The 12,691-nt window shown below is 47.9% G+C and overlaps 1 protein-coding gene across 3 annotated transcripts in view; it reads right to left on the reverse strand.

Annotated features, from left to right (window-relative positions):
* The window catches only part of fam149a (family with sequence similarity 149 member A), a 144,633-nt gene that overhangs the window by 102,278 nt on the left and 29,664 nt on the right, over positions 1-12,691 (reverse strand). Inside the window, exon 1 of one of the 3 annotated variants that reach the window (XM_078548720.1) lies at positions 859-1,381. The exons of the other annotated variants lie outside the window; for them this stretch is intronic. Coding sequence (XP_078404846.1) covers positions 859-983 — 125 coding nt within the window. The 5' untranslated portion in view covers positions 984-1,381. Of the gene's footprint in view, positions 1-858; positions 1,382-12,691 lie in introns of those variants that run through there. 3 annotated transcript variants of the gene reach the window in all.

The following is a 12,691-nucleotide window of genomic DNA, read 5'->3' on the forward strand; positions in this document are numbered from 1 at the left end:
AATGATCATTATTTCTAACCGTTTGATATTTATGAGGGGTGCTTATGGCAATACCCAAAAACACAGCCTGCAGAACATATTTTGAATTCAATGTCAATTTTGCACATCCATATGATCGCTGAGATTCCTATACAACAGCATCTAAATTATGGTTAGGAAAATGGTGAATATTATTCCAATATGGAAAAAAATCATTATTCCCACTAAATTTCAAATTATTATCTGTAAATAAAAGAAATCATGTTTCCTTTTAAATAAAAACAAAGGTTAATAAAGGTAAATCTCATAAGGATCAATAAACAGGGCAATACAATAAAAAGAAATGAATGAACACATATACCTAAAATGGGAGGTTTCTACTTGAAGATTGCATGTTCTTAATGAAATTTTAAAAAGCAATTGTATGACTTATCTTATTTGCTCTTTTTAACTACCAAAAGTGCCGGAAGGCTAAAAATAAACAATACTTGCGAAGTATGTTTTATTTCTATTTGATCTGGAAGGCAGACCAGGATTAATATGAAATAAATGACAGCATGTACCAAAAGCAAAAAAGAAAAGGAGAAATATGTCGATCTTTTAGTGTCTGGGAGCACAGCCATGTAAATCTTAATAATTTGTGGACTTACAAATGATTCGTTTGTCCATTCAAAATATCAGAAACAAATAGTCTAAAAAACATGCCCCCCAATTATATAACTACAACAAGTTTAATTCTGTATTCAAAAAGATACATTCATATTCTGTGAATAGATATTGATACTGTATGCAGACCTATTTTGGGAAATGCACAATGCTTCAATAGGCCTAACAAAGGATCACTAAATTTAACACTTAGTGGATGTATCCTATACTCACCCTATTACAATAAGGCCCAGGTTTCTATTCAGCTGACCTTCCTTATTGCTGCCCTTATACAGTTGTTGGAGGTTACTGGAAAGACAGGCAAAACTGGGAGGAAACAGAGAGCTGGCATCATGCATCAGTCAAGCATTAAATCACAGACTCTTCAGATCAAAGAAGTGCTTCTGAATTCAGATCACATAGCACAAAAGGCAAGTAAGAAGGCAAATATTGCTGGTGTGCCCGATCCAAGGCATCATTTCTCCACCTGACAGTCTTCAGATTTTCAGAAAAATTGCAAATTGTAGATGAAGCTTCCCAAAGGATTCACCTAATTTGCAAACATCAAATACCCATGATACCAACATCAGCTCTTCAGAATCATCAAAGTATTGCATTTCCTCATCCGCTGTCCAAACCATGCTGCAGCTGAATTCCTGAGCACATGGGCAGTGTTGTCAGAGATGAAGCCGTGGTTTACTTGTGTCATTGAAAGAGTTGTTTGTTTGCTGCCTGGCGTTTGTTCGACTTAAGCTGTACGGAGCAGATTACTCTGCAGTAAGTGACAGCCGCACTATGACTCACAGCTACATCAATATAGGATGGAGCTATTTATTTTCACCGAGAGACTTTCTCCTCCCACCAGCCTCGGGCAGGCAGCAAACCATAACAACAGCTGCTGTGAACTGCATGGAATTGATCATCCATGAAACTGTTAACAGAGTTACAAAACACCATTAGTATTGCAGAAAGCTACCAGCAAATTTATATTAGAAAAATGAGCATCAGTGTTTAAAAGCAACAGTATACTTTAAGGGGAGAATTTTCCCCATGTGGGGTGGGTGGAGCGGGAGTGGACGCAGGCGTGCGTGGACCTGATCGTCGCCCGCGATCGAGTCTGTGCCGCCATTTTACACGGAAGGGCCAATTAAGGCCCACCCAGCATATTGCTCAACTCCTGAGGATATCGGGAGTGGGCGGGTGGCGGTGGGAGTGCACTGTCCACTGGGTCCAATGGCGACCTGGCGGCCTGTTTAAATGAAGCGCTGGCAGCCTTTGCAAGCCTTTTGCCGGTAGAAGGGCTCAGCAGAGGGCTTCTGGTGAGCAGGCAAGTCCAGAGGATAGGCCAGCGGAGCAGACCAGGCCGAAGGATAGGGCAACGGGGCAGTGTGCCCCTCGACTTTCAGATGAGTGCCTAGCTGCCCTCCTGGTGGAGGTGGTAGCGCAGCAGGAGGTCCTGCTTCTGAGGGACGGAAGGCGGAGGCCTCCCCACCTGACCAAACGTGTGTGGGAGGAGGTGGCCGAGAGTGTGAGCTCCCATGATGTGGTGCGACGTACATGGCTCCAGCACCGCAAAGGGTTCAAAGACCTCCTGCACTCGGGAGAGGTGAGTACCATGTTGCCTCAAGTCACTTAATGCAGCCGTCAGCCTTTCCCCCCAAAGCCCCCCCACGTCCCTCACAAAGCACCCCCCACATTTGCTGCCTCACAAACAACTCCAGAGGCCCATCATCAGTCACCGACAGAGCATGTGCCTGGACCCCACCAGTCCTCCGACTGCCGGCGCCATGGGCACTCTCTGTCTTTGCCCGCACCTCAAGCGAGTGTGAAGTGCCCTCACCGCTGTGCCCCAGGACACTAGCTGAAGATCTAATTCCCACCGAATGCTAGTATCTGCGGTGGTGCCTGCCTGGCAGAGATGGTGCGAAGCTGTTGAGTCGATATGTTCTGGGCCCTCAGGTGTGAGAGGTGGCCCCTCTGCCTCTTCCTCCCGGCCCTGCTCCAAGTGCAGTTACAGCATTCAATCCCTCACGGCATGTATCCCTCGCTAGGAGAGCCAGCAGATATTGCCCATGCCTAGTTCACCCTGAGAGGGTGGTGCTGAGATGGGTTCTGCACCCACAGCATGTGTGACACTGACACCCAGAGTATAGAATGGGGGTGAAACTCAATGATCTGCACCTAGGCAGAGTGCTGGAACTGGGAAGCATGTCAAAGTCAGGGTGCTAACATGCTGGGAGGGGAGCTTCCAGGTAGCGGGGCACCAATCCATCTGCTGGTCTTTACGTTCCACGTGCTTGTGCCTCTTTGCTTTGCAAGGTTACACCTTGTGGTGCCAAATGTGATGGAGGCAGCATTTAGGCAATGGCGGAGTGGGGTGGGGGGGTCAGCCCTGGTTTCTTTGGGTGAGTGTGCGGCTGCTGCGGGGTAATGAAGAACTAGAGCCCTGCAATGTCCCACTCTGGCTGGGTTGGCAGGGATGCGATGGGAATCCAGGTACAGGCTGGACTCATCAATGCTCTTCTCTCCTTTTCAAGAGAAAACTGCACACAATTCCACCGAGCGGACGTGGACTGGCAGAGGCCAGGCCCAGTTGGCCATCTTGACTCCTTTTGAACAGCAGGCCTTGGATCCGGAGAGGTGCCATGCGCCCAGGTCCACCGGTGGTGAAGAGGCTGGGGTGCCACGGGGAGGTATGTTTGCCAAGCACTGAGGTCACCATTGTGTCCCAGCAGCCATGGCACTGCTGAATGCTCAGTGATTGAAGTTTGAAACATGGTTTGACCATTGATTATGGAAGAATGAGCGCATGATGGTCCGGGGTACAGAAATGCAAATTTACATTGTTTCCACTTTAATCAAATGTCGTTGTTCTTCCTTTCAGTATCACTGGAGCAGGGCCGGGAGGAGGAAGCAGAAGGGACTCCCTCTCACCCCTGAGGGCCCAGAACATATCGACTCAACAGCGTCACACCATCTCTGCCAGGCAGGCACCAGCGCAGATACTAGCACCTCGGTGGGAATTAGATCTTTGGCTAGTGTCCCAGGGCACAGCGGTGAGGGTGCTTCACACTTGCTTGAGGTGCGGGCAGAGACAGAGAGTGCCCATGGCGCCGGCAGTTGGAGGACTGGTGGGGTCCAGGCACGTGCTCAGTCGATGGCTGATGATGTGCCTCTGGAGTCATCCATGAGGCAGCAAATGCTGGAAGTGCAGCAGGGTGTGCGGGAGGATCTGGCGGAGATACATGAAGCTATGCGTGGCATGGTCTCCGTGCTGGATGCAATGAGCGCCATGCTTCCTCCATGGAGAGAGTGGCGACTCTCGTGGAGAGGCTCCTCCAGGAGAACAATCAGGGCTTCCTGGGGTTGTACTCGGACCTGCAAGCCCTCACAGCGGCATTGACCTCAGCTGGTCAGTGCCAGTGTGGGATATGGTGTGGGCACCAAGTTTCCCAGCTCGGTGCCCATCCATCTACGGTGAGCAGGGAGGTCCGAAGCGACCCCAAGTCGGCGCAGGAGCTGCCTGTCATCTCTGCGGGCTCCTCTCAGGGCGCTCCGGATGAGGAGAGCAGCTCCTCCACCCCTCTGCCAGTGACCGTGGGATCCGATAAGGCTGCGGTGACTAGGGAGAAGCCAGCTGTGGAACAGGTCGCTCCCTCCCGGGCAGGGCCAGCAAAGGTTCCACGGGCCAGAGGACGACCGCCAAGGTCACCGAGGCCAACAGGACAGCACAGTGAGCAGGCTGCCTCATATGCCAGTGCCAGCGAGGGGACAGCACCTAGACATAGCACCTGTAAGCGTAAATTTAAGGCACATTAGGCACACCACGGGTTTCTCACTGGTGCTTTTGTGTTGCCCCAATATTAGTTCATTGAGACTTGGTGTGATGTGCAACACCTTTTTCTTTTGGTTTCTGAAATCCATTTTGAAATACCATTAAATTTTGACATGTTGCCATGCCACAGGGTGATTCTTTACTTCTGCAGATGGACGGGAACTCATGATGTTATGAGTGAGTTGTTTGACATTGAGCTTTATTGACAAGGGCCTTAGTTAATGTTCCTAACCAGGCAGATTTAGCAATCAGGTATCGAGTATGGAGCCTGCAGCCTTGGCGTGTGTTGAAGGTCCATCTGTGGTGTGCTAGCTGAAGGTTCTTTGGGTTAAAGCCTCCCGGGTGTCCCTGCCTCCCTGGAGTATGCCCGGGTCAGCGTCTACCCCCTCAGCGTTCTCCTGTGCGTGCTCATCCTCAGACTCACTGCTGGACTCATCGTGTGCATCCAGAGCAACTGGGTCTACATCTTCCTCATCCACAGCGTCACCCCTTTCCAGCGCCAGATTGTGGAGAGCGCAGCATGCAACCACTATCACTGACACACGATCCGGAGGGTACTGGAGTGTGCCCCTGAACGGTCCAGGCATAAGAAGAGCATCTTGAGAAGGCCGATGGTTCTCTCTTGAGAAGACTGATGGCTTCTCCACCACAGCCCTTGTGGAGGTGTGGCTCCAATTGTACCGTTGCTTAGCCTCTGTTCTTGGATGGCGGAGAGGTGTCATGAGCCACCTTTTGAGGGGATAGCCCTTGTCACCCAGCAGCCATCCATCCAGCCGGGCTGGAGCACTGAAGAGCCTCGGCACTTGGGAGTGTCTGAGGATGTAAGTCGTGGGAGCTGCCTGGGTACCTTGCACAGACTTGTAGAATCAGCATCCTGTGATCACACACTATCCGCACGTTCATGGAGTGGAAGCCCTTCCTGTTGACGAAGGCACCGGCCTCACCTGCTGGCGCCTTGATGGCTACATGTGTGCAGTCTATTGCACCCTGGACATGGGGTGAGCCAGCGATGGCCGCAAAGCATTTGGCTCACTCTGTCTGGCTGGCCTGGTCCCAACCATAGTGGATGAAAGTCAATGCACGCCTGAATAGAGAGTCTGTCACCTGCTTGACACAAGTGTGGACAGCTGATTGGGGGACTCCGCGAAGATCACCCACCGAGCACTGGAAAGAGCCGGGGGCATAGAAGTTGAGAGCAGCTGTGACCTTTAGCGCCACTGGCAAGGGGTGCCCACCCACACAGTTGGCGCAGATCTCAGGGCCTATCATCTGACAGATAGAGGTCACTGTTTCCCTTGAGAGATGGAGCCTCCTTTGGCACTGCACCCCAGACATATTGAGGTAGCTGCTTCGCCGCCTGTAAACCCTGGCAGCAGGATAGTGGTGTCTTATGTGGCCCCTTCCGCATTGGACTTCCTGTTGGCCCTGCACCCCTTGTGCCTGGGCCTCTCCTCCCAAAGGTGGCTCCCCTAGAGGCTGAGTGTGGCCTCCCCCCGCCTTCAGGCCCTCCCTTCCTCCTCAGAGGAGATGCCTCGAGTGGAGAGCACAACTCCCATTCCCAGGCTAAGGAAAGGCTTCCTGAAAGCTACAGGCCCCAAAAATGATCTTTACTGTAGGGTTCTGACCTGAAGGCTGTTACTCCTGTCCAAACAGCTGGTATGAGTTTAGAAGTATCCCTGCTCACACAGGCAAGTAGCAGTAACTTTCACAATTAAATATCTAACAGATCCCACTCACCCCTATTACCCACCCGTACATGAGGTTTATACAAATGTCTCCTACCCGCCTGCCCGTTGCGCCCATGCGACAGCCTGAAGATCGCATGGGCCCCAAAAAGTTGCAGACAATACCTGCCTCAAGGGCCTTAAGTTCCTGATTAATTTATGGTGGGCATGCATTCGAGAACATCGTGCACCCGTCCCACCTAAATATCGCGATGGTGCACGGTGACGTTGGGATGCTCGCCCGACGTCACCGTGCGTCATTTTACGCGTCAGTATGCGGGGCCCGCCCTCGCACGCCAACACGAAAATTCTGGCCTTAATGTTTTTTGCATGATGTAATTTAAACTATAACTTTTTCACCTGTTTATTTTGATGACATGTTTTGAATGCAAATCAGCCATTCAAAAATCCTACACATAAATCCTCTAAAACAATCAGTTACGGAGGATAAGTACATCAACAAATACCTCTTCCTCTGAAACTCAACATGAAATTCTTCTGCTCATTTCCAGTAAATGTATCACAGATCGAAAGGATTGTGAAACGTATTACAAATAGTGATGGGTGGTATAGAGAAGAGCTGGACACGGAGGGGAAAACTTGGATAAGGCCCAAAAATAGGTGCAGTAATTGCGATGCTTGATTAACTCATTCCCATTTGTTGCACTTTAAATGTTAATAGCATGCAGCACAAAACACGCTGCCTAGTAGCTGCACACCTCAACTTCATGTGAGGCTAGCACCACTTAGAATTAGTCTGCACTACTCAAGTCATCCTGTGCCTCTTAAAGGGTAGGTGCATTCTGGGTGCAGCAGAAGTGACAGAGGAACAGTGTTTGACCTGCAGGAAGACAGTAGGGAAAACATTGCACTCCTCTGTTCCAGCATTGGAGGTCTTAATGCTGGAGGTATCTGGGGGAGGTGATGGTGTAGTGGTATTGCCGCTGGACCAGTAATCCAGAAACCCAAGGTAATGCTCAGGGTTTGAATCCCACCATGGCAGATGGTGGAACTTGAATTCAATAAAAATCTGGAAATAAAAGTCTGATGATGACCATGAAACAATTGTCTATTGCTGTAAAAACCCATCTGGTTCACTAATGTCCTTTAGGGAAGGAAATCTGTTGTCCTTACCTGGTCTGGCCGACACGTGGCTCCAGACACACAGCAATGTGGTTGACTCCAATATGGCCTAGCAAGCCACTCAGTTGTACCAAACTGCTACAAAGTCACAAAAAGCATTGACTTAGGCACCAGAAACAACAATGGCAAACACAGCCCTATCAACCCGACAAAGTCCTCCTTACTAACGTCTCAGGGCTAGTGTCAAAATTGGGAGAGCTGTGTCACAGACTAGTCAAGCAACAGCCTGACATAGTCATCCTTATGGAATCATATCTCATAGATAATGTCCCAGGCACCACCATCACCATCCCTGGGTATGTCCTGTCCCACCGGCAGGTCAGGCCCAGCAGAGGTGGCAGCACAGTGGTATACAGTCAGGAGGGTGTTGCCCTGGGAGTCCTCAACATCAACTCTGGACCCCATGAAGTCGCATGGCAACAGGTCAAATATGGGCAAGGAGACCTCCTGCTGATTACCACATACCGCCCTCCCTCAGCTGATGAATCAGTGCTCCTCCATGTTGAACACCACTTGGAGGAAGCACTGAGGGTGGCAAGGGTGCAGAATGTACTCTGGGTGGGGGACTTCAATATCCATCACCAAGGGTGGCTCGGTAACACCGAGTCCTAAATGACATAGCTGCTAGACTGGGTCTGTGGCAAGTGGTGAGGGAACCAAGACAGAAAAATATACTTGACCTCTTCCTCACCAACCTGCCTGCCGCAGATGCGTCTGTCCATGACAGTATCGGTAGGAATGACCACTGCACAGTCAACCCTAGTTCAATGAAGAGTGCAGGAGGGCATGCCAAAGGCAGCACTAGGCAGACCTAAAAATGAGATGTCAACCTGGTGAAGCTATAACACAGGACTACTTGCGTGCCAAACAGCATAAGCAGCAAGTGACAGACAGAGCTAAGCGATCCCACAACCAACGGATGAGATCTAAGCTCTGTAGTCCTGCCACATCCAGTCATGAATGGTGGTGGACAATTTAAACAACTCACTGGAAGAGGAGGCTCCACAAATATCCCCATCCTCAATGATGGAGGAGCCCAGCACAGCAGTGCAAAAGATAAGGCCGAAGCATTTGCTACAATCTTCAGCCAGAAGTGCCGAATGGATGATTCACCTCGGCCGCCTCCAGAGGTCCCCAGCGTCACAGATGCCAGTCTTCAGCCAATTCGATTCACTTCATGTCATATCAAGAAACAGCTGAAAGCACTGGATGCAGAAAAGGCTATGGGCCCTGACAATATTCCGGCAATGGTACTGCAGACTTGTGCTCCAGAACTTGCCGTGCCCCTAACCATGCTGTTCAAGTACAGCAACAACACTGGCATCTATCCGGCTACGTGGAAAATTGCCCAGATATGTCCTGTACACAAAAAGCAGGACAAATCCAACCCGGCCAATTACCGCCCCAGCAGTCTACTCTCGATCATCGGTAAAGTAATGGAAGGGGTCATCAACAATGCTATCAAGCAGCACTTGCTTAGCAATAACCTGCTCACTGACGCCCAGTTTGGGTTCCGCCAGGGTCACTCAGCTCCTGACCTCAATACAGCCTTGGTTCAAACATGGACAAAAGAACTGAACTCCCGAGGTGAGATGAGAGTGACTGCCCTTGACATCAAAGTCGCATTTGACCGAGTGTGGCATCAAGGAGCCCTAGCAAAACTGGAGCCAATGGGAATCAGGGGGAAAACTCTCCACTGATTGGAGTCATACCAAGCACAAAGGAAGATGGTTGTGATTGTTGGAGGACAGTCATCTCAGCTCCAGGACATCACTGCAGGAGTTCCTCAGGGTTGTGTCCTCAGCCTAACCATCTTCAGCTGCTTCAGCAATGACCTTTCATCCATCATAAGGTCAGAAGTGGGGATGTTCGCTGATGATTGCACAATGTTCGGTACCATTCATGACTCCTCAGATACTGAAGCAGTCCTTGTCCAATTGCAGCAAGAACTGGACAATATCCAGGCTTGGGCTGATAAGTGACAAGTAACTTTTGCACCACATAAGTGTCAGGTAATGACCATCTCCAACAAGAGAGAATCCAGAGAATCCAACTATCACCCCTTGATGCTCAATGGCATTCCCATCGCTGAATCCCCCACACAAAAACAGAATTACCTGGAAAAACTCAGCAGGTCTGGCAGCATCGGCGGAGAAGAAAAGAGTTGACATTTTGAATCCTCATGACCCTTCGGCAGAACTGAGTAAAGTTAGGAGAGGGGTGAAATATAAGCTGGTTTAAGGTTGGTGGTGGGGGGGGGGGGGGGGAGAAATTGTGGGGGGAGTAGTTGTAGGGTCAAGCAAGTAGTGATAGGAGCAGATAATCAAAAGATGTCACAGACAAAAGGAACAAAGGGGTGTTAAAGGTGGTGATATTATCTAAGAAAATGTGTTAATTAAGAATGGATGGCAGGACACTCAAGGTACAGCTCTAGTGGGGGTGGGGTGGAAAGACTGACGACAGGGTATTACAGTTATAGATTTAAAAATAATGGAAATAGGTGGGAAAAGAAAAATCTATATAAATTATTGGAAAAAACAAAAGGGAGGGGGATCAGCGCAAAACTGGAAGTCAGGTGACCTGAACCGGAGCACCAGTCGAGAGCAGGTGTCCCAAGGAGCTGGACAGGGGGTGGGTGAGGGGGGGGTGGAAGACAGGGAGAAGGCAAAAAACCAAGAAGAAGGTCCCAAACCAGGGAGTGGGGCGGAAAGATGCCCCAGAAGACAGTCTCAGGTAAGGGACAAGGGCAAAGATCAGAAACAGATCCTGTTAGGTAAAGTTGAGAGAAAAGAGCAAAGAAAAAGGCTCCAAATTAAAGAAAGAACTGCAAGAAACAGACTTGAAGCAAAGTGAGAGAAGCCCAGAACATCCGAGAGGCAGCCGAAGTTTGGTGGCTCTGTGCTGCAGGCCGTAAGGGCAAAGTTGTGATGTTTTGCTTGGCATGGCTGAAGATCTGAAAGTGTGCTTGGACGGTGAAGCGCGAATATACACGGAGATCAAGGAATAGAAATCTCAGAAGTCGAGATTGAAATGTTGGAGGTGGATCCTTGTTGAAACTGCCCGAGTAGGAACAATGTTTGAAGAGAATTCCAAAGTGAGATCTTCAAATGTGGAGATTGGAAACCCTTGTAAGAAAGATAGAGTCTCAGTGAGACCGGTTAGCTCACAGTATGACAAACATCTGACAGGTTGTTGAGAAATCCATAGAATCTGCTTTGGTTGCATCTGTCATTTACTTTGGAGTGTGGTGTGTCTGACCACAATTCGCAGTTGGTTCACATGTACCACATACTTACACTGAATACTAGAGTATAAGATAGACATCATAAATTGATTTATCTTTCCGAATTTGTATGTGTCTGTAAATATAAAGCTGCAGTGAAGGAATCGTGCATGTTTGGATCATTTTCTTGTATTTGTATTGAGATTGTTCCAACCTTTTTGTCTGGTGTAATATAGTTCATTTTTCTTATTTAATAAAAAAAATTTTTAAATTAAATGTTCATCAGCAGGCTCCAGTGAATTTATTCAGTAACTTACCTCCACAGTTTCTTAAAAAAGTCTTCAGAAAAAGAAAGCTAGGTTTCAATCTGGGATCTGACCAGTAATAACCTCAGCTGGGATTGGAACACTGTGTATACAGTTCCTAGTAGTTGAACTGTAGAACAGAGTATGTTACAGTAAGCTGCACAAAGTAAGAGAGAAAAACACCATAGAGACAAGCTCAGAGTTCATCTGCCCTCTAAAGAGTGGAATAAGCTAACTGCCATCTATCACTACAATTGAGGAATCGACAAAGAGTGATTCAATACCAAAGAACAGAAAAAAAGGATGAAAAGACACCCAACTGCCAGAACAACCTCCAACTCAACAAAATTTACCTGCAGTGGCAGAGTCTGCCATGATTCTGACAGTAGTAAGAACAAGATATGGATGGGGTAATAAGGCCGTCAAACTTCCTGAACCTATAAATTCAAATACTTAAGGGGGCAGATGGGGTGGTAGGAATGATGTAATACCTGGGGTAAACTGGGATAACCTGTAAATACGTTGGATAAAGACTTGGAGGGAGGTATAGTACAATGGTCTGGCACATAAAGGGTTAATGTGGGACTAAGTATAATACCGCACACACAATGATGTAAGAGAACACATGACCCACACCTAGGGGTCAGTGTAGTGTTGGACAGAGGTGTGTGTAGAAGCAAGCATGGAGACAGCTCCTAGCTTGAACCTATGCATGTTATTTCCAGTGGATAACTAATACTTACTGTTCAACAATCTAAGACTATGAATATCTTAATAAGGCCTACTGAACTGCATCCAACACCTTGCAACACGGACCATTGCAGTGGTAAAGCTTTATCAGCAGGAGAATGGCCATTCCAAAGCAGCTCACCATTCAGAGAGACCAGAACATTGGCAACTCCTACACCAAGTTGGACAACAATACAGAATTGGGGGAGTGGGGAAACACAAAGTCTGGCTGGAGGATTTTTGTCAGGCCTGGATCACCAGGAGTTCTCTTGTTGACCCCACAAAAAAAAATCCAACAGTTTTTGGAATGTCCTGCAGCTGTCCCTGCTTAGGCTGCTCCAAACCAGGAACCAGTGCATAAGGGGTCACAGAGCACAAACCAACCATGAAATTCACATGTGCATCAACACAGATGTAGGACCTGCCTTTAAGTAGGACTCCCTCCTGTTTTAGGCAGGAAAGCTGATTGTACATTTTGACCCCAAATTCGAGTTGGGCAAGATTCAGGTGACCAGTGGGTACTATTGTTTTACAAGAATACTTAAGCTCACAGCCTTGTTTTCCAGCTCTTCACCTTCCTGCTCGCTACTTCGTTTCACTTCCTCTCTGCTGCATATGTGTGTATGCCATGTGAGTGTGTTTTCCTACCCCTTCCCTTAGTTCTGTTCATTTTTAAATTTTGTACATCTGTTCATTTTGTCCAGTTCTGATGAAAAGTCTGCAACTGAAACTTTAGCTGAGCATTTTTTCCACAGATGCTGACTGACTTGCTGTAGTTCTCCACAAACTTAAGACAAGGATCCAATTTCAGATTCAGGTGATCAGCATAAACTACTTCAGCTGATCTCTAATCATTTATCTTCTGCAAAAAGCATCACCACTGAACGCGAACAACAAATTTGACAGTAGCTCTTCTTAATATGTCAGTAGTAATGTCTCCATAAAACCTCTATAAAATGTCTAATAAAATCTCTATGCACTTTTGTAAAACATTTACTTGTATCCAGAAAATGCACAATTATGTAAGAATCAATATCTACCCTGCATCTGTCAGTATCTTGAGTACAAATTTTTGTCATTGATTCTGAAAACAAATAGAGAAAAAAAA

Source organism: Cetorhinus maximus, chromosome 1 (assembly GCF_964194155.1).
Source record: "Cetorhinus maximus chromosome 1, sCetMax3.hap1.1, whole genome shotgun sequence".
NCBI classification, from domain to species: domain Eukaryota; kingdom Metazoa; phylum Chordata; class Chondrichthyes; order Lamniformes; family Cetorhinidae; genus Cetorhinus; species Cetorhinus maximus.